This window comes from Malania oleifera, chromosome 2, assembly GCF_029873635.1.
Source record: "Malania oleifera isolate guangnan ecotype guangnan chromosome 2, ASM2987363v1, whole genome shotgun sequence".
NCBI classification, from domain to species: Eukaryota; Viridiplantae; Streptophyta; class Magnoliopsida; order Santalales; family Ximeniaceae; genus Malania; species Malania oleifera.
The window spans coordinates 32,239,270-32,266,000 of NC_080418.1; the positions used below are offsets into that span (position 1 = coordinate 32,239,270).

General features: G+C 35.3%; 2 protein-coding genes across 7 annotated transcripts in view; one reads left to right on the top strand and one right to left on the bottom strand.

Moving 5' to 3' along the window:
* LOC131148869 (ABC transporter G family member 3) overlaps positions 1-6,871 on the top strand; it is a 54,306-nt gene extending 47,435 nt beyond the window's left edge. For 4 of the 5 annotated variants that reach the window (XM_058098814.1, XM_058098817.1, XM_058098815.1 and 1 more), the window contains 5 exons: positions 815-1,006; positions 3,521-3,607; positions 5,386-5,658; positions 6,169-6,276; positions 6,498-6,871. In XM_058098814.1, coding sequence (XP_057954797.1) covers positions 815-1,006; positions 3,521-3,607; positions 5,386-5,658; positions 6,169-6,276; positions 6,498-6,752 — 915 coding nt within the window. In that variant the 3' untranslated portion in view covers positions 6,753-6,871. The other variant, XM_058098818.1, reaches the window with a different exon arrangement.
* Positions 6,872-20,966: 14,095 nt separating this feature from the next.
* LOC131149669 (UDP-glycosyltransferase 86A2) lies at positions 20,967-26,161 on the bottom strand. 2 transcript variants are annotated; one of them, XM_058100312.1, is made up of 3 exons: positions 26,141-26,161; positions 24,095-24,605; positions 20,967-22,142 (listed from the first exon to the last, which is right to left on the bottom strand). In XM_058100312.1, the coding sequence occupies exons 1-3, from the start codon at positions 26,159-26,161 to the stop codon at positions 21,241-21,243; spliced, it is 1,434 nt and encodes a 477-aa protein (XP_057956295.1). In that variant the 3' UTR covers positions 20,967-21,240. The 2 variants fall into 2 exon arrangements, with proteins under 2 accessions (XP_057956295.1, XP_057956296.1); XM_058100313.1 differs by lacking the exon at positions 26,141-26,161 and having other exon boundaries at positions 24,095-24,644.
* Positions 26,162-26,731: the final 570 nt, after the last annotated feature.

The following is a 26,731-nucleotide window of genomic DNA, read 5'->3' on the forward strand; positions in this document are numbered from 1 at the left end:
TATAAGTGAAACTTTGGAATCCTTTGGAAACTAGGAAGAAGATGAACGGTGGAAGAGAATTTTATTTTGATCAAACTGCCCTAGAATACCTGACCCCTTTTCATGATATGCTATTTTCTACATGGCAGAATCAATAACTTAATAAGAGTAGATTCTGTATGCATCCAAATGTTCAGCAATTTATATGGTAGAAGTTGTTTATAATATAGAAACAATTATATTTTTTTGGCAGAAAGAAACAATACTGATTTGGTTCATTTTCATGAGTCATTCTTAGATCGATGGAAACTTTTTTTAAGTATGGAAGGTAATTTTATTTGTCATTACCTAGTTTTTTTTTTTCTTCTTTTTGCACTTTAGGGGAGCAGTTTTTAAGATATGAAATCTTTCTTGATTATTACTTGTAGTTTCATTTTCTTGGAGTTATATAGGACAAATCTTCAGGTGCGAGAATTGAAAGGTAGAAGTTGCAAGTAAAGTTTCTTGAAGTTGTGAGAGCAACCTCTGTTATAATCTCTCTTTTAGCAGCCTGCCAATAAGAAATTAATTCAAAATTACTGCAGTTTGGCTCAATCCTTCTGTATTGCACACTTTTGCTTCTTATTTTGAGATCTATTCATAATTCGAATTTGGAAGTTACTGTATTGGAATTTGATTCTCTTTACTCGTTTTTTGTCTCTTTTTGTATCTTACTCTAAAACATTCTATGAACTTTTGCATCATGAATGCAGTAAAAGAAAGAGCTTTGGTGGCTGTTAGTTTGCTTCTAAAAGCCAATAGCCTTCATAATTCTCTTTTCAATGCATTATTACAGGAAGGTCCACTTCTTAAAAGCAAGGGAGTGGCTAGCAATGTTACTAGGATTGCAGTTTTGACTTGGAGATCATTATTAGTTATGTCAAGGGAATGGAAGTACTTCTGGCTTCAGCTAATTCTTTGCATGCTTCTTGCGCTTTGTGTTGGTACAGCCTTTTCTGGCTTGGGGCATTCTCTGTTATCTGTTAAGGTGAGTTTTAAAATCAACTATTTTTTGATCCCTAAAGAGTTTGGAATTATGGTTGCAAAGACTTCAGTAATTATTGCATGCCTATATCTTAATTAGCAATTGCCACGCCACCCTTCCTTGGACCCCTATGGTTTGTGGAGTTTGCCTGCTTATAATGTAATGCTTGTAAGTTTTGAATCTTGTAATTGCTTTGGAATTTCTTCAATACCATATATATCCCTTGTCATGCTTTGTGTTTTAAATTTTGATGGTGTAATTTAATTGACATGCTTCTATTACAATTTCAAATAAGTTATGTCATGTTCAGAACCACGTAACTCTGTGAATCAGCCCATACACTGTTGACTGCTTAGTACTTTTCAGTGGATAAAACATGAATCTTGTCAACTTGAACTGGTTAATATTATGCCATGGATTCTAAGGTTAGATTTTTCAAAAGTTAATTTCCCTTGCTGCACATGCTTTTGGGTCTGTTTCTTGGAAGCAAGTTATTGAAAGAGTGTTTGAAACCAGCTTAAAGAAAACCAATTTGTAATGTCTGATAGGATTTGCTATTGCGGTGACTCATCATTGTTGAAGTGATTAGTGGAAAGTGGTTACCTTTTTTCAATAGTTTCAATTTATTTGGTAGGAAAACACTTTACTTAAAAAAAATAAAATTTCAAGGCATAGAAACTTTACAAAGTGACAACAACAACAATAACAACAACAAGAAGCCTTTAGTCCCACTAGGTGGGGTTGGCTACATAAATCTTTTTTCATCAATTCACTTGATTGCGAACGTTTTCCTCTATTAGATTAAGGGAAATTAAATCCTTCCTCACTATCTCATTCCAAGTTAGTTTAGGCCTAGCCCTACCCTCTTTCATGCCAGATCCAATAACTAACTCATTCCTCCTCACAGGTGTTGAACTAGGCCTGCGTTTTCAAATGCCCAAACCATCTAAGCCGCCCCTCCAATATCTTGTCTTCAATTAGTGCTATGTCTATTTTTGCATATATGCTCATTTTTTACTTTATATTTTAATGTTATAACTATCATCCACCTCAACATTCGCATTTCAATAACTTTTACTTTTTGTACATGTTTCTTAGTTGACCAGCATTTTGAACCGTAAAGCATAGCTGGCCTTATAACTATCTTGTAAAAATTTCCTTTTAATTTTAAGGGTATTCTATGATCAGAAAATACACCTGACGCACTCCTCCATTTAACCCAACATATTTTAATTCTATTAAGGGTATTCTACGATCAGACAATACACTTGACACACTCCTCAATTTAACCCAACCTATTTTAATTCTATGTACTACGTCTTCTTCAATTTCACCTTGTGCTTGCATAATAGATCCAAGATATCTAAATCTATTAGTGCTATTAATCTCTTGATTATCAAGTTTAATATTCTCTCCACTACTACTCCTTACATTACTAAAATTACATTTCATTTTTTATATATTCTGTCTTATTCCTACTTATTCTAAATTCTTTAGACTCTAATGTGGCTCTCCCAAGTTTTAGCTTAGAAAACTTTACAAAGTGAATTGAGACAAAAATATCTTTGAAAATGGTAGAGAATAGATTCCACTTTCCTTTGAAGAAAAGGATGAATAAGTTAGTGCCATGTGTGTTCTTTAATTTTTAGAAGCTCTTTTTTTGGATTGCATTAACTTTTTTAAAGATTTTTGTTTGTATTTGGCTTTTAGAAGCTGCTTGTACAACCATTAGTGTGATATTTCCAAAGCTGGTCTGAGTCATGATTCCAGTTCTGACTCGTCACTATGTCAGTCAGCTCGATTTCTGAGTTTTTCACAAATGATCCCTGGAAAAAAAAACAAGTTGTTAGTTAATATCAGTTTAAGACTTTCATGAAATCAAGGTTCAATAATGTGAAGTGTAAATACATTTGTGCTATATTCATATGGCAGCTTTTTAGCTTGTGGATTATTATTTTACTTTCTGTCATGACAAGTTAAACTAGCCATTGTTTCTTTCTTGGCTATCTACCTTCATTTTTTAAGTTACTATTCTGGAGTAATCTGAGCAAACATATTTCTAAAATTGAAGGCTTAAGTTTTCATGACTCATTGCTATGATTGTCACTGATATATCACATGAATGTAAAAAATTTCCGACATTTTGAAAGTTGTAACATAAGTAGGCCAAATGGCAAACTAAGAAATTGTAAACCACTATTCATGAATCTGCACTCTGTTAGTTCCCCCACGTTAAAAAAACAAGACATGGAACCAATCTGTTGATGCTGATCTCTTGCTCTGAGTTGCTTGTCCGAAACCTGGAAAGATATGGCCTGCATCACTGTTGTATCTGGTACAAAATTCTAGTAAACTCTGTTAATGAATTCTCATAGTTTTTTCTCTGGACATGGTTGAGTTGCACATGAAACTCAATATAATGCCAGAGCAATTATGCCTTTGAGTGTGTGTTCACACCATCTATCACACTTCTAATGTGCATGAGTTGTTTCTTTTTCTTTGCTTTGTGAATTGCAGACAAGAGTTGCAGCAGTATTTGTATTTGTTTCATTTACTTCTCTTCTGAGCATTGCTGGTGTACCCGCGCATATGAAAGAAATCAAGGTAAATTTAGTCATTGTACTTTTGTTTGATGTTAACTCCAAGGAGCAAGAAAATTATCACTTGCTGTCTATTTGGACATCATAAAGTGCTATTAATATATTGCTCAAGTGTTTAACTTCTCTTGAGTTTTAGCCTGTTTAATTTCATATATTGTAGGGCTTTGCCTTGTTGAGAGTCTGGTTGCAGTTAGTAGACTGCTTGGATATTCTTAGAACAGTAGACAACATTTAAGGGGGTTTTAAACTAATTTGCAACCGGAGAAGATGATGATAAGGGCTTATATTTAATATGCCGACTTTTGAAAGAGAAAAGACACATTTTTTTTCCCTGCATAAATGTGCAATGAGCTGATGTGCTGCTTGTTGGCTTCCTTGTTTTAATGTTTAATTCTTCTGGATTTTTATCACTTTTCAATTACAGCATGGCTTATCATTGTGAATTTCTGGATTAATACAGTTCAATGTCCACGCACACATAAGTGCATTTACACTCAAGGCCCTAGAACCCCAAACTGAAATTCCACTCCGCCTACGTTGTAGAGAATCTTTCCAGGAACCCCGTGATGGTTCCTGATTGTCAATCCGGGGTTTAATGGAGCCAGAATCGAAGAAAATTGGTGCCTTGGAACTCAAACTGAAAATCTGCTCCGCCTAAGTTGCAGAGAATCTTCCCATGAATTTCGTGGTGGTTCTTGATTGTCAATCCGGGCTCTCCTCAATTTTTTTCCCGATTCTCGGCCGATCGAAGGACGGGAAATACCACCGGGTTCCATTTATAGTCACCAACATTTTAACCGGAGTGGATATGTCGTAAGAGCGTCGTAGGCTCAACCCTATTTTAACATCCACAGCCACCATTTTGTGTAGTTTAAGGTCACAACATTGCTGCAGCCCAACAAGCAAAAGTTTTTAACCATCCCATTTATATGTTTCTTTGCACATGAAAGTTGTGAGATTTTCTCTTAGCTTTCTGTTGATACCAAGAACGTCTAATTTAGAGTTGTATAGAAAAAGTTATGACTAAAATACTTGAGACAAATGCTTAAGATGAAGTATTTGTGAAATATTGCATGTTTTGTTCAAAATTTTGAAGTGAATGAAGGTGGTCAAGCTTGGAAGTCCAAATTTGTTTTGCTGAAGTGTGGACATGCTTCTTGTATCAATGGTAATCAGCATGCTTATGCCTTTGAATTGCATGTGCCCACATGAATTTGCATGACTTTATTTTCATTGTTTTAAGTTTTGCAAGCATTCTGTAAAATATTTAAAACTGTGCTTCAATTTATTTGCGTACTTAGAGTGCAAGCAAGCCTAATGTTTTATGATATGTATCTTAAGTTTGTTAAAATATGTTAGGGACCATATTTTCCGTTTACATTTATCATGGAACGTGATAGCTGTTGCACTTAATTGATGTAGTGGATAAAATCATGTCCTATATAGTCTATGTGCAGTGCAGGGATGTTGCTACAAATTTGGAATTTGTAACTCTATCCTTTGTCAGTCTCTTTTTTCACTTTCCCAAACAGTAAAATTATGTTTCTTGAATTTAAAGGACCAAATTATAACCTAATGATATCTGGCCTTTGGCAAGGTCCCAAAATGTGGTATTAAGAAAGAACTGGAACAGTATGTTTTGTTTGATGTTGGTGGACCATAATTTGTGGCAGGAAGATTCATATGAAATTGTAGTGTAGCTCCTATTTCAAAGAGTTGCATAATTGCTTCTGTTGTCTTTTTTCATAAATGATCTAATCAAACCTATTGCATGTTTTGCAGATATATGCGTGTGAAGAATCAAACCAACATTCAGGAGCATTAGTTTTTCTACTTGGCCAACTTCTTTCCAGCATCCCATTTCTGTTTCTCATTTCCATATCATCAAGCCTAGTTTTCTACTTCCTAGTAGGGCTGCGAGACGAGTTCAGCTTGTTGATGTACTTTGTGCTGATGTTCTTCATGTGCCTCTTAGTTAATGAAGGACTATTGCTGCTTGTTGCTTCTATTTGTCGAGATGTATTTTGGTGCATCTTGACACTTGTAATCATGCATGTTAGTTCCACTCTCTACTTTCTAAGTTGCTATTTAATTGGTATTTGTGCTTTAGTGATTTAGGTGTTGTTAATTTTATTCAAAATACAATTTTTTAATTAAATATATACTTATTATAATTTGTTTATAATTTATTCTTTTCTTCTTTGTCTTCGTCATCCTTGTTGCTGGCGGGAGAGTTTCATAGCTTTAAATGCTTGGCCCAGTTGGACTGCAAAATCAAAATTTTGTTTCTCCGTTCTTTTAAATAGCATGACAATGGTTGTAGTTTTTTGTTTTTCTAATTTTTGTTTTGTTTTTCATTTTTGTTTGTTTGTCTCTTTTTTTTTTTTTTTTTTGAGGTTCAGCTATAGCGTTGCAAAGGTGACACATGTATTTCAGACTTTGGCTCAAGTATTATCTTGACCATCTGATTAGGCATTACTCATAGGTCTTTGTTGAAAATTTTATTTTATGCCCAACTTAGGTGTGTTGCCTTATTCTTATTGTCAGTATTGACGGGGTTTTCAGGTCATAATGATGCTTTCAGCTGGCTACTTCAGAATCCGTAGTGCTTTGCCTCGACCAGTGTGGATGTATCCATTTTCCTATATTGCATTCCACACTTACTCTGTCCAGGCAAGTTGATCTTTAAAGCTATCCTCCTAAGCATTTCAAAATCATCTGTACCCTGATTATCCTAAGACGCGTTATAGATCTGAATTCTCAAGTTTTTTTTTCAGCAAGGAGCATCTTGTGGAATACTTTGTTGTTATTGTCAGTTTTTGTTTACATTTGTTCTGAATTTTGATATTTTGCTTGCTGAATAAATCCTTGAACTTGTTACCTCCATGTTTCAGGGACTTTTAGAGAACGAGTACGTTGGGACTTCCTTTGCAGCTGGAGTAAGGGCCATATCTGGATTTGATGCACTCCATAATGCATATGACATATCTTCAGATAATAGTTCGAAGTGGAAGAATTTACTAGTGTTGTTTCTTATGGCAATTGGGTATCGGATTCTTGCATTTATTTTGCTACATTTTCGCGTAAGAAAAAACTTATCCATACGTAGATTTTTCCAATGTAATCAGAACACAGACAGCGCAAGATGAATGGGAAGTACTCTTTTGTTTGGCTGTTCGCATTGTATGATACCCTTATGTTCTAGGTTTTTGCCTATGCAATATAGTAGCAGGATCCAACAATGGAGGATACCACGCCATGTTTTTTCTTTTGGGGTTTTGTTCATTGTCTCCAATTATGATTTTTGACTGCTGCTTGAAGATATTGAGATTGGGCAGCTTGGGATCAGCTCTGGTCTTTCTTTAAGCATTTAGCATTTGGTATCAATTGTATTGAATACCTTCTTTGTGAGGATTCGTTTCATTATATAGCAACGTTTGAGCTAATTACATGGTAGTTACATGACACTAATTACATGGTAGTTACATGGCCGAATCTCAATAATTACATCAATCCTGTCTAACTAAATAGGAAGCTAAAATATACAGCTAATAACAAGATATTTATAGCTATAATACAAGAATCATGCCATAAATAGATGGACTAATTATAGGCTAATAATGGCTTGATATAATCTGACCTACATCCCTACCATCTCCCCCCCCCCCTCCCCTAAAAAAAAAAAATTGATGCGAGTTGATCAAGAAGCATGAATTTGCCCATGAGAAACTAATGGCGTTGATGAGTCATGACTTTTGTAAAGATGTCAGCAATCAGGAGGTTAGTAGTAATGTGAGGAAGAGAAATGACATGAGTGTCCAGTGTTTCTCGAATAGAGTGACAATCCACCTCAATATGCTTCGTGCGCTCATGATAAATGGAATTAGCAGCAATTTGAATAGCGCTAGTGTTATCAGCATGGAGAGGAGTGAGATCAAGTAGAGAGAAACCTAACTTAGCAAGAAACCCACGACGCCAACTAATCTTAGAACAAGCAACATACATAGCACGGTATTCAGATTTGGTTGAAGATTTTGAAACACGAGCCTATTTTTACTCTTCCAAGAAATCAAAGAATCTCCAAGGAAGAGGCACCAACTCGTGACAGAACGGTGAGTATCAGGACAATTGGCCCCCTCAGCATTACTATAAGCAATGAGACGATGAGGAGAGCTAGTAAGAAAGAACAATGCACGACTAGGGGACCCTTGAAGATATCAAATGATACGATGAACGACAACTAAGTGTAAATGGCATGGAGTCTGCATAAACTGGCTAACTTGTTGGACAACAAAGAAAATATAAAGTCGAATAATAGTCAAATAGTTCAAGCTACCCACCAGCTAGTGATACACAGTAGGATCAGAAAGGAGATCACCCTCCTCATAGTGATACTTTGTGTTAACTTCTAAAGGACTATCTACAGAAGAAGTAACCTGAAGACTAGCCAAAGTAATTAAATCCTATGTATGCTTATGTTGATTTAGGAAGATGCCCAAAGGAGCAGTGTGAACTTTCAATCCCAAGAAGTACGTAAGAGGACCAAGATCCTTCATATGAAAAGAGGCGTGAGCTGGAGATGATAAATCAAAGCAGAATCGGTCCTGGTATAACAATATCATCAACATAAACTAGAAGAACAATACCAGTAGATGTCTTGCAAAGGAACAAAGAAGAGTCATATTGGCTTTGCTGAAAGGAAAATTGAAGCAAAGTAGTTCGAAACTTGTCAAACCATGCTCGGGGAGCCTGTTTCAGCCCATAGAAAGATTGCTTCAACTTACATACATTTGAAGAAGAGGAGGAAAGACCAAGTGGGAGGACCATATAATTTCCTCTTTGAGATCACCATGAAGAAATGCATTTTTGACGTCCATTTGATGAAGTGGCCAGCCTTGTGAAGCAGCAATAGAAATAACTGTACGCACTATAGTCATCTTGGCTACTGGAGCAAAAGTCTCCTCATAGTCCACCCCATACTCTTGCTTGTTCCCAAGGGCAACCAACCGTGCCTTATACCGGTCCAAAGTTCCATTAGAGCGGAGCTTGATCGAGTAAACCCATTTACAACTGATGACCTTAATATTGGACGGGCAAGGAACCATGTCCCATGTAAGATTATCTTGGAGAGCCCTAAGTTCCTTATCCATCGCTTTTCGCCAACATTCATGTTTAATAGCCTAAAAAAAGCATGTAGGAATGGGAATAGAAGTTAAAGTAGCATTAAAACCATACCAACTAGGAGGGCGTGATACTCGTGTAGAGCGTTGAGGACCAGATGTAGGAGCCATGTTTGGCTCAAGAGGCACAGACGACGTTGGATCAAATGCGGAGGAAGAGTAAAGCTCGAGAGAGGGCAAAGTCGGTAGATGTCAAGTATACATAATTCGAGGTTTGAACTGTTCAGGAAGAGGAGGCAATTCATCATAACACGGAAGAACACTAAGCTTAGACAAGGGCTTAAGATGGGTAGAAAAGTAATATTGATTTTCAAAGAAAACAACATTACAAGAAGCACGAAATTTGTTAGAACCGGGATCATAGCAAACATAGCCATTGTGAGAAATACTATAACCCATAAAGACACATTTACAGGATTGAGCAGAAAGTTTGTGATGTTCATGAGAAGATAAATGAAAAAAACAAACACATCCAAAAGCATGCAAATTAAGATAGCTAGGATGCTGATGATGCAAACGAAAATTAGGAGAATCAGAATTCAAGACATGAGAGGAGAGTTTATTAATTAAGTAAACTGCGTAGATAATGCTCAACCCAGAATTTAGAAGGAATAGAGGACTCAAACAATAAGGTGCGAACAACGTCATATAGATGTCGGATCATATGTTCGGCCACCCCATTTTGCTGTGTGGTATTAGGACATGAGCATTGAGACACAATGCCTTTGTGGTGTAAGAAATCATGAAACTCGTGGGACATGTATTCCCCACCAGAATTAGACCGTAAAATCTTAATACCTGTAGAAAATTGGATCTCAATATATGCTACAAAGATATAAAAAACAGACGAGACCTCAGATTTGGACTGAAGAAAATAGACCCAAATATATCGACTGAAATCATTAATGAATGTCACAAAATATTTGTATCGAATATGAGAAATTATAGGAGAAATAGCCCAAACATCACCATGCACAATATCAAAGAATTTTGCAGTGCGACTACCATGAGAAGGAAATGAAAGAGTTTTACTTTTTCCAAGTTTGCATATCGAACAATCAAATGACATAGCTTTAGAAACATGTTCTTTATTGCCTAACAAACCAAGACTTAACATATGAGACAAAACAACAGAGTTTGGATGACTCAAACGTTTGTGCCATATTTCACTCTAAGAATTAACTGTCATACAAGCCAAAGATAAACTAGGAATGGAAAAGTGTAATGGAAAAAAGTCTGCCAACTTTAGGCCCCTTAGTGAGTGTCTTCCTCGACACCTAATCTTGCACAAGACAACCATCATTGGAGAAATAAACATCACAGTTATTATCAACTAATTGGCCAACTAAGATAATACTAGTAGAAAATTCAGGAGATACATAAACATCTCTGAAATAAGAATTAATATCCCCAACTTCATCAATAGCTAAATGACTCCATATGCTATCTGAATATGGGGTGAACCATGACAAGGGTGAACATTGCAAAGAGTGTCAGACAATCTAGTCATATGATTGGATGCAGAAGAATCAATCCAATATTGAGATGTAGTAGTACCATTACCTTGGAGCCCTAAGGCAGAAAAGGCTGACATAATTATCTGTTGAACCATCTCTGGGGTAAGGACAGATTGATCACTAGCTGTAGAAGAACTAGATGAAGAAGAAGGACCAACCACCGCCTAATAGGCATGAGCTTGATGACTCTGGGGATGAATAGGACATTCTTTGATAATATGGCCCAACTTCTTGTAGTAATTGTAAGATTTCTTTGAACTGTAAGCAGAAATGTGCCCACGCTCCTTACAACCAAAGCATTGAACCTTCCACATATCCCTACCTTTGCCTTTCCCATGAGTTGCATACGCAACGACATTAGATGTCATTTTATCTTGCTAAAAAATGACTTGTGTTTCAAGACGCTGCTCCTCCCGAATTAATTCTCCAAAACACACATCCAATGAAGGAGAAGGATCAAGGTTCATCAAATTAGAGCGAGTTGTCTCGAATTCAGGCCATAATTTTGTCAAAAACTGGTCTTTCTTACTCTGTTCATGAACTTTGTGAACAACAGAGAGAGATGCAGCTAGCACCTTAGCATAAACCATGTCATCAAATTCACCCCATAAGTTTTGAAACCCAAAAAAATAATCTTGAATGGAGAGATCGCTCTGAGTGTAATTGGAAATCTCATATTCCAACTAAAAAAGTTGGGCTGTGTTGTCCTAATTATAAAATTTCTTCAAAAATTCCCACATGCTTTTAGCAGTCTTGTACGACCTCAGATATAGGACAAGTTGAGGATCAATAGATCCTATAATCCATGATATTACTCTAGCATCTTTGACCTTCCACTAAGCCAATTTAGAAAGCTCAGTTGGAGCCGGGTCACTACCATCAATAAGACCCCATAACTCCTTCCCCATAACAAATATGCGGAATTAAAATTCTCAAGTACCACAATTTTTACTCGTGAAGCGCACACCACAAGAATCTGAGTTGGTAGTCATGATGCCCATAACACAACAATAAAAGACAAGACAGAAAATGCAAAAAACACCAACCAACAAAGCACAAAGTAGCCCAACCCACAAAGCCCAATACAACCCAAAAATAATTGACTTAAAATAACCCTTTTTGCTTAATACACTAGAAGCAAGTCAAAACCAGTCGAACCAGCAAAGCCAAAATAGCCCAACACAAAGAAAACAAGCCCAAAACAATTACCTACCCTAGAAAGTGAAGCAACCGTGTGTGTAATACAATCTGTCTAGCACAACCAGCCATCTCAGATCAAGCCGACAACCTCCAGGCATCACCGAAAACCACAAACTCCTTAGCCGTGTGCAACACTATCTATTGAGTACAACCAGCCACCCCGATTCAAGCCTATGGCTTCTAGGTATCTTAGATAGCCACAAAACTCACACTAGAATGTCTCTACAACACCATAATTATGCCTAGAAACTATCAACCACAAAATTCTCCTAAGAATGTCTTGGCATCACCATAATGATGCCCAGACACTACCGATAGCCACAAAACTCAAACCACAATGAACCTCTAATGCCTAGAGATTCCCAAAACCAAAGAAAACTGCCTAAGGTGACTCAACAACCCTCATAATCATGAAAGAAATTGATCCAAAAAACCTAATTCAAGTTTTAGGCTCTGATACCATATCAATTGTATTGAATAACTTCTTTGTGAGGGTTTTTCTCATTATATAGCAACGTTTGAGCTAATTACATGGCAGTTACATGGCAGCTAATTACATGACAATTACATGGCCGAATCTCAGCAATTACATCAACCCTGTCTAACTAAAGAGGAAGCTAAAATATATAGCTAATCACAAGATATATTACAGCTATAATACAAGAATCATGCCTTAAATAGATAGGCTAATTATGGATTGATATAATCTGACTGACATTGGTACATGTGATCATCATTGAACTTTACATGAGACTAGTGGTGAATTTGGAGGCTTAAAAAAAAAAAAAAAATTGTTGCATGGACACAACTCTTGTATATGGCAGTGGGGATGGTCCATTTTTTGAAGTTAATTGAACTATTTTATTGTTTCAATTGACTGCTTATTCTTTGGTTCGTACAATTGCATGTCGATTTTGTTATACCTTGACAGTTGGCCCAAAATAGCTTAGGGTGTAGTAACCTGGAAAAAAAAATTATTAATTATTTTTTAAAAAAATGAATAAAATAAATAATGGCATAAATTTAATTGTGAGTGTATATATATATATGAAAGCTTGAATCTTAAGCTTTACTAAGGTTACAATTATAGAAGCTGAGACCTTCCTATTTGATGCCAACCCTCACTCTCTCTCTCTCCTCATGCTCTCCCACACTCTCTCTAGATTATTTCTTCATCCATAAACCAAATCGAAAAATAGACATCACCACGAGGTCTCGACTTCAATTCTTAGCAAGTTAATCGGAGCATGTTAGTTTTACTGTGATCCCAAGAAGGGGGTGAATTGGTATTTTTAAAATTTAATCCCTATGTAAATATCCTAACAACAGTATATTCATAATCCTATGGTCAATCTAGTCTAAGTAATGTAAATGTATGCCAAAAATTAAATAAAGCAATTTAATTAAGCTAACATGCACAAGAAAGCAGTAAAGTAAGAGTGACATGCAGAAATGTTATCAAAGTTCGGCGAATTGCCTACGTCCCCGCCTTGGCTAACAAGCACAATGATTATCACTATCATTGCTCACTTAAACGGGTGGAGTAGCACCTAGACAAATCAGGTCAATTAGCATAGAGCTGACCTCAACCTTTACAACCAATCCTTATCGGGCTGGATTACCGATCTCACAGGCCACGCCTAGAAACACTCAAATTTTACAATCAAAGAATATTGGTACAGTGATTATACTTTCGTATAAAGCAAATATGTACCCAGATACGCTCAATCACATACACCACAAAATGATTTAATATATAAACTTAGTGTGGTTTAATATATCAACTCTCAACTATATTTTCTATCAGTGTAACCAGTGCGTGAGAGTGCAAACCAGTATGTTCTTTGTATCACAAGATGTTCAATCAACGTGCTCAAACAAAGATATCAATCTAGTCTCAAATATATCAATCAGTAGGATGTCTCAATCATGTAAATATAAAAAAATGTATATACTTGGTTTGCAAAAGATATTTAATCTTTGTATTCAGCAAATGATATGGAAGTCAATGAATATTGCAACAAAGATTAATATCACATAAAAAAAATATCTTTTCAAAGGTATGTCAAAATAAATTACTCAAAATATTTGAAAATGTTTTGAAAGAGTTTTTGCAATCCAAAAACAAATACAAACTTCTCAAGATATTGCAATGAATATACAATACTCAGAAGTTTAATACAAGTATTCTTAGGAGAAACTTATTAACAAAGTCCCCTAAGAACACTTAGGTTTGGCTCTCAAGAAATCGTATCAACCAAACAAAACAAGGAGAGCAAACCTTTCCAATCAATCACTTAAATCAACTTAAGAAGTATTTTGGCAATAGTAGAAGATAAGTATGAGTGCATGGAGTGTAAAAGTGAGTAGTAGGATTTTTGAAAATGAGAGAGAATTTCTTAATCGGGTTTGCTAATCAGATTGCTAATTATTCCAAATGAGGGGGTATTTATAAACTTCTCCTGAATTATAATCATTAAGGACATATTTGGAATTATTAGAAAAGATTTAATGATTTTTTAATTATTTTAACACTGTTTAATCGAGTTAACCACTGTAAAAATTAAGTCCAACCTGAGAGCCCCGATCAACCAGGACAAGTTCGGTCGGATCCAAGTTCTTGGGGTTCAGTTGACCGGGCAAAAAATGAACTGGTCATTCGATCAACCGGACATATATGTCCGAGGGCGATTTGTAAAAGTTTGGTCAACCAGGCTAAATTGAACTTAGCCTGTCAGTTGACCAGACCGTTGGGTTCCCACACGTGGGAACTCGGTCGACTAGGTTGGTGGTATACAATTTTCGCTCGGTTGACTAGGAAGTCAAAGACTTCCTAGGAGGTTTGGTCGATTGGGGCCAAATGAACTACATAGTTCGGTCGGCTGGGTCATGGTCAACTTGTTGACCCGGACCGTATTTGGTTGACCGGGGCCAGAATGAACTACAAAGGTCGGTCGACCGAAGGTGCACATTTTGTGCATTTTGGTCCTATTTCATGCAATAAACACCCTATTCAAATGTCTAACACGTACATGTGCAATAGTGAGTGTCATAGGGTGTTTGTAGGTCCTGTTTCATTTAGTTTTGGTTTAAGCTTATGTATTAGACCATGCACGTGATGTGTGTGAGATTATTACAAACCAAAAACCCTAATTACTATTACAGACCCTTCACATGAATGAAATATATTACAATATAAAATAATTGGGTCTTCAATCTTCACTTTCTCTATGTGCATCTTGATTTGTCAATTTAAGTCCTTGCACATAACTTCAAACATTTATAGATATAATGAGTATTTGTCATTATCAAAATCGGGCGTGACCTATAAAATCAACAGAGCAGATTTTTGATTTGGGGATCCTAGACACCACTCCAAGGCTAAGTTGAGGAGTACAAATTATGTCAATTATTTTAGAAATTCACCCGGTTTAAACATGGTATATAATTATTGGAATATTGTATATGAGTTTTTGAGTAATTTTATGGGTATGAAAATTATGGTTTATTTATTAAGTTATAGTATTTTATTAAATTTGATTTTTGAGAATATTTTGGAATAAGATTAAATTGCAGGGATTTGATCATATTGGTGTTTTTAAATATGTTAGAAATTAAATTTAAATATGGAAAGTGGTTCATACCCATTTTTTTTTTCATTTAAAATTTAACCGGTTAACAGGAGCGTGTGAGCCTAGGGATGCTAGGATAGTAATTATTCTAGGATTTAGCTGATTAAGTTAAAATGTATGAATACAAGTATTTATGTGAACGCTGCAGACATAGTTTTAGGATCCCTGCAGGTATTTCTCTAGGAATCAAGTAAGTGGAATAGATTATGTCAAGCGTTTTACAAAGTTAACAACCTAAATTATAGTATGAGAAATGATTGTCTGAGTTTTCCTAGATATGCAGACATATGAAGTGGGAGTTTGAAATGATATACATTTTGTGTGACTTGGTTTGGGTTAAGTAAAACCCTAGAGATAATGATATCAATATTTTCAGTAGTATATTAAAGTACAGATTATCAGAGAAATTTGTGGCATGAGTTGAATATTATGCATGAATAACTTTATTAGTTTATGGAATATATACAGATATGATTTTTACTATAGTATGATAGTGCTTTTTATAAAGCTACAGTGTAACCGAGTTTATACAAAATTTTATATAGATTTTATACAAAGATATAGTGTTCTATATAGAACTACAGTACAAAGTTTTATACATGTATTTTATATAGTAATATAGTGTTATATATAGAACTATAACGTTCCTTAATGAACTACAGTACATATAATCGTTCCATAAGTGGAACTGCAACGTTCCTTATGGAACTACAATGTTCCCTATGTGGAACTACAACACATATATTTTATACAGAGAAACAAAGTTCCTTATGGAACTATAGTATAGTATTTTTATACAGAGTTACAGTGATTTTATATAGATATATAGTATGACAGTTTTATAGAGATGTGTTTATGATATCATGTTATATATATTGTTTTGGAAATCACATTATATGGTTTAAGAACCCTGATGGACCATAGCTAGGCACGGTACCGTAGCCCCATAGTTGGCAGTGCAACCACACTTCTTTGATTAGTTGTTGGTGGCATTGTTGATTCTTCCATTGAAGTGTAGAGTTACCCCCTGGAGTCTAGACCAGTTGGATAAGAGAATCATACTCATAGTTACAGATACATTTACAATTACAGACATAGTTGATCTAGTTTGGTAGGCCAACCATGACTAGGTTGATGGGGATCAATATGCCATACCCTTTTCTTTTGCTAATTTGGTGACATGTGGACGACCTCCTTATGTCCAATCCTTTTCTGACATGGTGACACGTGGACGGCCTTCAGATGTCCACTATTGTTTATATCTATTTTGCAGGAACACATGAGATAAATTAAAGATCGTTTACTTATTGTGATTAGAAGACTTTCTTTTATGGAAGACTTTGTTATCATATTGACTTTATATTTTGCTTGGATATGTTATTTCAAGATTATTAGGTGCTTGAAGACCATATTTGAAGACCTAAGTGAAGTATTGAATCAAATTCCAACTTAAGACCCATTTGGGCCCCCATAAGACTTGTGGGTCCCACACTGCTCCAATGGGCCCCACACGGTTTTGGCCTTCCTTTTGGAATATGTTTAAATTCCAAATTTGAATTGTAATAATGTAAGGCAATTAAGCTTGACTTGTGTGCTTATGAGTTGGAGTTTCTTGTTTTTTAGTAAGTATTAATTGTGTTAGGTTAGTTGTTGTTGAAAGTTGTTGAGAGTTGTTGAGTGTTTAATGCTTTGTCTCAGGCTATGTCTATAAATAGCATTCTTATTGTAAGAACAACATATGAAGTTGAAGTTGAATATAGAAGAAAAATTTCTTTGCTTGAGCTTGTAAAGCTTGTCCCTCTCTTTGTGAGTGAGTAGTGTGAGGTTACGACGTTCTCTCCGGAGATCAAGTGGTGAGAGACCACTAAACTATCCAACGACTCCATCAATCCCTTCTCCATCTAATACTCTCACGGCCCCCATCAACACCACATGGCTAGCAGCTTCATACACCCACATGACGATCATCATCTACATTTCATTGCTGCGTTCATCTTGTGATTCAAAGCTTGTACGAAAGACCTACCGTGTGACCTAACTACGTGTGGAACAACGTTAAGTCATTCAAATCAATCCCTTGGTAACTTTAGTACTTGTGTTTAAATCCTTTGCTATATCTTGTGAATCCTTGCTAGTAGATTAAAATCACATCTTTGAATAACCCATTTGATCCATAGATTGAAATATTGGTACTTGCTATCAATTGTATGAATATTAGTTTGCTAAAATAGAACTTTTATTCTTGAATCTTTGAAATAACAACGTTTCAACATATAACTTGATTCCTTTATGAAAGAACCAATTGGGATTTAATTGCTTGACAAGTCATACACCTTTTTAAAATATTTAAACATGTGAAATAAAGTATGATTTATTGTGTTTATGTTCGAATAGTTAAATTCTTAATTTAAAGTTTTTAAGTGTATGTGCTTGTGTTAGGGTTGAATCATAGGTCGACCATTCCCGTCCTACATCATAGGTTCAGCCTTCGGTCCATGCAACCCGGATCATGCGGGGTTAATTCATGATGTTACAATATTATCCATTCAGGGCAGTTCTTCTATACATATATGCACGTTTACTTGTATAGAGATGCTTATTTTATGCAGAGTATGATTTGAGACACTTGTTATATACATAGTATAAATTAAGATACAGATTTTTATATAGAGTATGATTTGAGATACTATTTTACTCATAACATGATTTGAAAGAAAGGTATGTAATATGAAAAGTGTTTTTACGGGCATGTATACATTTTTATATGAGCTCACAGAGTAAGAAAAGATAGACTATTAAAGTGTATTTGAAACATTAAAACTCATGTTACCACACATTGATAATAATCTATTCTGCCTTACTGAGAGGTGTCTCACTCTTATAATTTCATCATTCCAGGAAACCTAGGTAGACATGCCTAGAGTTCTTCAAAGAAGAGATTAAGAATACTGTTTAGAGTAAATAACGGTAAGACACCATGTTGTATAGGAAAGTATTGTGTATTTTTGAAATGGTTATGGATGGACAAACTTTGAAAAATTATGTATAGTTATGGTGATGAATAGAACTTTGGTATTTCTATTGGATGTGTATGTATATAGATGCTTTCGCTAAGTTATATGACTGTTTGAGGACTGTTGTACCTGGTGCCACTTTAGGCAACACATGTTACTATAATGCATTTGCTAGAGGAATTATGTATAGAATTTTACACAGGTTATTACAGTTTGGTATTAGAGTGTCATGATGGCAGTATTATTCTTGTATCAAAGCAGGTTTATTTTATAAAAATATATATATAGATGAAAAAAAAATGGTAGAAAATCGGGGTGTGACATAGGGGGCATTTGATTTGCGAATAAAAAATATTCTTATGCAATGACATTTTTGAGAATTTCATTTTTAAAGTGTATGTTTCTTGAGAATATTTTTGTTTGGTGATATTATAAGCTTTTTCAAGAATATACATAAGGTGCCTATGACAGTTTGGTTCAGCATGAGAAATGCTAGTGAGCGTATGATTATGGGACTAGACTAAACAATGCGAGGTGGTCCATCTCTCATTTTATATTCCCACCTTCCTTAGGATTCAAACTTGAGATATCTAATAAGGGTATCTTAAAGCTTTGACCATTAGGATATCTTTTAGGAGATTGACTTGTGTATGAATAATATAGATAGAATAGTTATATATTTTCAACTCAAAAATGTGTTGAAAATTGTACTTAATTAAATTTATATTTAAAATATTTACAATCATAAATTGAAAAAATTTAAACTTAATAATTTAATTAACCAATGTAATTGGGAACAATATGATCTTCAAAATGTAACAATTCTATTTCATGACAATAATAATAATTTTTTTATTAATAACATAATGGCATTTGTGTAATATCATATTACATGGCATTGATCTAATTGGTTAAAATAAGGAGAGCAATTTGATTCCAAAAGTAAGATTCTCAAGCAAATAGAGTTCTTATGTAACTTATCCTTAGGGAGGATAAAAGGGTACGGATGTGATGTTTATGTCCTTAGGGAGGATAAAAGGGTACGGATGTGATGTTTATGTCTTTTATTTTTTATTTTTTCTGAAAATCTTTCATTTTCAAATATATTAAAATGTTGGCCACGTTCGACTTCAACATACAAACTATATGGGAATGTGATTTCATTGGTGTTGACTGATGTGATGTCAAACTTGTTTCCGATATTGTTAGCCAGCTCTCTCTGGTTATCTATAATTTGCCGGAACATTTTGTTCTAAGCTATTACATTTTCTGACAGTCAATTGAGAGTTGCTTGAGCTTGGGATACCTGCTTGGTAGATCCATCTGGGTTGACAACAAGTGGATCTTTGATCTTCCAGGAGTGCATCGTGCGAAACCACACATCTTCGTACTCTAATGGTGGGAAATCACCATCATAACTTGAAGGTCTGAGCATGTTGATCTGGGGAGACTTATCATATTTTGTGCTTTTCCCCTTGTATTTGATATAGTATTCAAATTTTTCAGATGGTTCTCTTAGCAAGTCGACCTTTGGGTCTCTGTTGTCACATCTCTTTTTGAGTCTCTGTTGGGAGTCATTCTTTTTCTTCTTACTTCTTACTTCTTTTTCATCAGACCAATCGTACATTGGATCATTAATACAATCGTCACAGGTACAGTCAATGTCGAACCATTTGTGACTAGATTTGGTCATAGGTTCGTAGACCAGATTGCTGTCTCCTTTAAAGGATGGAATAGGGAGCTGAGATCCTAGAGAAGCTAGATCTGTCATGTTGATAGAGGTAGCTGACAGAAATGTTAAAAGCTGTCATGAACCAAACACCCTCTCAAGCTTTTAGGTAAAATTTGCTATCAACATGGAATTAGAGCTATGACATTTAGGAGGTTTTTGGTTTTTGTCATGCTGACTATTTTTATTGTGTGGTGAAAAATTATCTTATTCCTATAATGTGTGTAATTTTTCGTTTGCTTCTCTCTTCAAATGCAATATGACTATACATGCAACTGAATGTTAAAACTAGATATGTATTGTTGGCTTCAGTCTAATTGTATAAGCTTTTAGTAAAAGCGGTAATTGAGTCATGCTAACTATGTGCTTTTGGCTTTAGTTATGTTGCTTACATTTACTACGCGGTGGTTAAAGATGATAATAATATCTGTTTTTTGTCATTTGGTTCTCTCCAAAAAAAAAAATCAACAGAAGTCGTCACCATAGTGCGCAACATTTGAATAATATTCTTTACATAGAACAATAATGTTTACTTAGGTACTTTGATAATGTGACCTAATCATCAATGCCCATTAAATGTTTGTAAGAACAAGTTGAGAAAAAAAAACAATATTTAATCATTTAAATTGCTAAACTTTGATAAATCAATTTCTTCAAGGGGGGGGGGGGGGAGTGTACAAAAATTACTGAAAAATAAAAAACTGAATCGAAATTGGACCGAAATCATAAGCGGTTTGATTGTTCGATATTTGGTTTCGATTTTGGTCTTAGAAAATGTAAATTTTTTGTTTCGATTTCCAAAATATAATTGAATCGAAAAATTAAAAAATCGATTTAAATTTAAATTATATATAAAAATCAATATAATTACTTAATTAGTATGTTAATACATGATTGGTCCATTTAATATTTAGAAATCAAAATACCTAATAGATTATCAACAATTCTTGTGAAAAACAATAGTTGAATATTTAAAAGATCAGTTAAAAATTAAAAAAACCATAATTGAATCGTTGAATGTTCGATTCTCTAAGAGATAATAAATTTGGTTTGATTTTGATTTTGGTTTGGAAAAACTAAAAATCGCAAGATTCCATTCAATTTTGGATTTGATCCATAACTAAACCGTAATAAACCGATTACACCTTTAGTTTCTCCCTTTTCAATTTGATCAACTAAACTTAAATCAATTGACTTGTCAACATTCCTCGTACGTTATTTAGAAAGATTTATGCAGGAACATAAGACCAACCATTCAATTATCGTGTACATAAAATTGTGGTCTGATCTCAGTTATCTCCATTATTGAATGTTATGTCCTCCAAGTCCGAGCCCTAACTCAGCTTCGGCTAGACGGGCCCATGCTTATTTTTGCGTACTGGCCTTTAGACCCGCTATGAACCGATCCATATTTTTTTCGGAGGATCCACCGGGCGTCAAAGCCGCTTCCATCATCGTCCTCATCTCTCCTATTCGATTCCTGAACTCGTCCCCTGATTTTCCACTCATCAGACGGATGACATTCTCCGAAACCTCCTCCTTCGTGATCGGCTTCCCGTCGCTCAAGTTGATCCCGATCTTCCAATCATCCACCACCAATTTGCGATTCGTAAACTGATCCGTCAGCAGCGGGAAGCACAGCATTGGAACCCTACACCAGGCGCTCTCCAGTATCGAGTTCCACCCGCAGTGCGTCAAGAACCCGCCGATCGCCGGGTGGGCCAGCACCGATATCTGGAAGCACCAGGGGATTACCATCGCGCGGTCGCCGATCTCCTCCCTGTATCCGACGGGCAGGGGGTCCGCATCCTCGGAGCTCACGATGTCGGGTCGGAGCACCCAAACGAAACTGACCCCGCTTCGGGCTAAACCGTTGGCGATCTCCACGAGGTCGCTCTTGGTGACGTGGGCGTAGCTGCCAAAGGACACGTAGAGGACAGAGGCGCGCGGCCTGGCGTCGAGCCAGTGGGTGCAGTCGGACTCGGACCAGAGGCTGGTGGCGACGGCGCTCCTGGAGAACCCGGTGGGGAAGATGGGTCCGACCGCGAGGAACTGAATGCCGGGTCGGAGGGCGGAAATGGTATAGGGTTCGAGTTCATGGACCGTGTTGCAGAGGACGACGTGGGCGCCGCGGGCCTCCTGGAAGGCTTTGGAGATGATCTGGTGGCAGACGGAGGAGGTGTCCGTGTCTTGGAGATACGACGTCATATCCTTTGGCTCGATTCCCGCCACCCCCGGTACGTAATCCACCGTGTCACCGCGAGGATCTGATCGTCCATCCCATGCACAATGTCAAAATTATAATGTTGGTCCAACTTTTTTGGTGATGCAATCAATTAATTATTTGATTCACAACATTAAAAATATTTCAATAGAATGATATTTTTAGGAATCTCAATTTTTAAGTATTGGATGTCAATCTTATGAGTATATTTTTATTTGTCTCGCGTTTTATAAATTTTAAAAATATTTTATGTTATAAAATTGTTATTAATGTATACAAGATTCTTATTTCAATATTTGATTCAATAAGAGAATTTTAATAGTATTTTTAAAAGATGATCGTTATACTATTGATATGTATATATGTATATGATTAATATATGAAAAATACTTATATTTTTCAACACAAAACCCTACTAAAAATTTCATAGATGATTAAATTTATATCCTAAAAGTTTCAACAATTATGAATATAAAAAATATTGAACACTTGATAATTAATTAACTAAATTAATTGAGGGCAATGCATTGTCTAAATATTAACTATTATATTTAAAAATTTACAAGACAATAATAATATTAATTTTATTTAGTAAATTGCAAATGTTAATTAGTATAAATATTTACACTTTTCATAGATATTTTACGAATAATTTATATCTTCAATTAACATTATATATATATATATATATATTATAATTAAAAATAATCAATATTATACTTAACTTCAATTAATTATTATTGGGGATTTTTTTTCAATGATTGAGGAATTGAAACCAAATCTAGTGAACTTCTTATTTAGGGGTATGGTATGTGGTACCATTGTGGTCTTGTTGACATTATTAGGTTGGATTAGGACAGTTCAAAATTGCCTAATAACCAAATTGATTCGATAAAATTCAGTTTGAACACCGATTAGTTAAATTTCGGCTAACTGATCTGTTTGGGTTTGTTTCGATTTACCTTTTTATGATTTTCAATTATCAATTCAATTTTGATATCTTAATGTTCATCAATCAACATTTAATGCTTGTCTATACATACATGCAAATATATGCATATATATGTTGTATACGACGAATATTATTTTTGATAGCAAATTACATACATCTCTATCGATTTGATGACCAAAATTGAATTATCGATTAACCAAAAATAGTAACTCAAAAGTTGGGTTCAATTTTGATTTGAAAAATCACTAAACTAATAATATAGGTTTAGTTCATTGTTTATTGGTTTGATTTAACCTATACTATACTGATCATCATTGGAACTTAATTAAATACAATTTTGAGATTAAGGATAGCTTTATAAGACATTTAAACTCAGATAAATGACCACTTGGGAATGTTGGCATGCACCTAACTCGTGAATATTTTAAAAATAGTGCTCAGTTTACTTATATGAATTTGACATGAAACCATTCACAGGAGGCTTAATTCTTTTTTTAATTTTAGAGAATTAATTGTAAAAGAAAAGATTCTTCTCATTTATTTATTTCATTTTTGACTTTTGTTGATCAAGGATAATTGTACCTATGATACCTGTTTTTGTCGTTTATTAATAAAAGAAAGGTGCAGTGCTGGTAGGAGCATGAATTTTAAATTCATGAAAATATAAGTTAATAAATTAATAAATTATATTACATTTTATTCAAATCTATACAAATTCAAATTTAAGATTTTTCTCAAACATAAATAATTATTTCCATACTTACATAACCCTTATAATTACAGAAATTCCTATTCAGCCAAGTAATCTGAATTCTCGACTGTGTACTGCTACATAGTTAGTATTCATGCATTATATTGCAAATTTAATTAACTTTTTAACTCAATATTAATATAAATTAAATAATCTCTGATCATTTTAAATAATTTTTTTAATCAAGTGCATTACAAGCTAGAAAATTTAAGCATGCAACCTCCTCCTAAAATAGCTTTGTCTTTGTGAGAGAGAGAGAGAGAGAGAGAGAGAGAGAGAGAGAGAGGGTTACCAGGGCAAGCAAAATGACCATTTTTCTCGAGAAGATGCATATGGTAATATAGTGTAAAAACCAGAGCCGGTTCGGTCCAGAAAGAAACATACAGCAGCCCAAACTTCTGGGCAATCGTTGCCGGCCACACAAAGAAGGTGTCGGCGATCAAGCAGGTGACCGGCGGGCATGCAGAGCTGATAATCCTCCCGAGCACCTCCTCCACGTGCGTCGAGAACACGTGCAACAGCGACCCCATGAACTGATCGTGGTTGAGGGAGCGGTCGAACTCCAGGGGCAGGCCGTCGCACACGGTCGTGTAGCGGATGTCGAGACCCGAGTCGCGAACGGCGGCGAAGGGGTCGCTGCAGGCGGAGTCGCGGCTGCGGTGGGCTTGGAAGGTCTGGTGGTGGATGTAGTTGGTGTTGACGAAGGTGATGGTGAAGCCCTTGGAGGCAAGCTTGATGGCCAGGTGGACGGAGGGGATGACGTGCCCTTGAAGTGGGTATGCTACCAGGATGGCATGAGGTTTCTGTTCTCCATCCGCCATAGTTCGATCTCAGAGAGAGAGAGAGAGAGAGAGAGATTGTCAATTAAATCTGCCTGTAAACTAATTTGAGCTAGTGTGCACAGGGGGAGAGAGAGAGACAAGAGGCCGCAGAGCACCTGCAGAATGACCGAATGTGCCTAATTTACGGAGGTGAATGGACAAGAAAGCTTTCATTTGCCGAAGCTATAAAGAAGAATGATCGTGTATACTCATGTGCGCGCGCGCCACTCATATTTTAATTTTACCATGTACAGATTTTTAGGTAAAAAATAACATAAATTATCTAATTTAATTATTTAATTAAAATTATTGAAATTGATGTATTCTCAAGAAGAGGGGTGAATTGGGTATTTAAAATTTTTCTCTTATGTCGATTCAAATTTCACAAATAGTATTACACAAACTTCGGGTCTTTCTATATATTCATAAACCCAATCAATCTCAATAGTAAAACATAAATATTTAAGTACTGAAATTTTAATTGCGAAAATTAAAAGTAGATATAAGAAATGTTATCGGAGTTTGGTCAACTGTGCCTACATCTCCGCCTCAATCTCACAAGAGGATTCCACTAAAGCTCACATAACGGGTGGAGCGGCATCTAACACAACACCTTAACAGGATGGTGCACCTTACTTTCCTAATCAGGTCAAAGAAAATCCGAAACTTTTCACAGGACAAGTCTCCCTCTTTAGGCCCGTGCTCGAAATACAACAAGTAATCAAATACAGTTTGTGTACAAATATTATGCTTTTTACACTAAGCAGATGTGTACCAATACGCACAAACAGTAATCAATGCACTCACAGTTGATAGTATTTATGCTCAAGTAAGATCTTGAAAATTTAATTCAAGATAATATATTCAACGAGTGAATATTCAAGGTTACCTCAAAATCTCTAATCAAGTATCACACAAATATTTTATCAAATATAATCACAACAGATATTTAGGATTTAATCTGGTAAAATATTTATAAAATAAGATATACAAACTCTCAAGTCTTGCAATTTGAATGCAAATATTAGAAAACTAAAAACAAGTTATTCCCAATCAAATATTTATACACGAAAAATTATGGGAATAAACAATCAAAGCAAAACTCTCAAAAATGTTTTTCAAATATGTATGAATGTATGAGAGTAATGCCAAGGAAATGTTTTGAAATGATGCAGAATAAAAAAAACAAATCTTCCTACATCTTGTAATTGATTTACAAGTTAGGAGAACTAGAAAAACAAACTCTATTTTCAAAATCATATTTGCTAATAAATATGTAAGAGAGTATAAAAATATGCTTGGAATATTGCGTATATAGCAAAAAAAGTATAAAATATTTGAAAGAATTTTTGCTAATGACTTTTGCTAATCTCTTGCTAATCAAGGCAAATTAGGGGGTAATATATAGATATCCCTCAAATTTTGACCGTTGGGGGACCTATTGGGTATTTTAGAAAAAGTTAAAATAGGGTTAATAAAAGTTAACCACGTTTTAATTTCGTTGAAATTCGAGCAACCCAAGAAGTTTGGTCAACCATTTTTAAAGTTCGGTTAATCGGGTTACTCAGTTCAGTCAATTAGGGTGTTTTTGAACTAATGTATGTGTTGGTCGACTAGACTATATGCAATTTTGGAACCTCCGAGGTTCGGTTGACCAGGCTAAGTTAGGTTGACCGAATTTGAATGTTCGGTTGACCGAGCCATTTTACTACTACAAGTTCAGTTGACCAGGGCGTTGGGATTTCCTTATGTGCTAATTCGGTCAACCAGAGTACTGGAGTTCATTTTAAAGTTGGTCGACCAAATGGTCAACTATTGACCCTAGGGATGTTCGATCGAACGAAGCTACTATGTAGGTTCGGGTTCGGTCGACCGAGTAGTCAAAACTGTTGACTCTCACAAGTTTGGTCGACCGAAACTTTTATATGGCTTTGAGTTCGGCCAACCGAGGCTATTCAACTTGTACATTTAGGTTCGGATTTTCATTTAAAGTCACTTTTGTTCACATAAGTATAATTTCTAAATTATAGGGGACTTTTCATGTGATGTTTAGAGACATAAAGGCAATCTATGGTCTTTGAGCGTTAACCAAAAAAATCCAGCGTCGG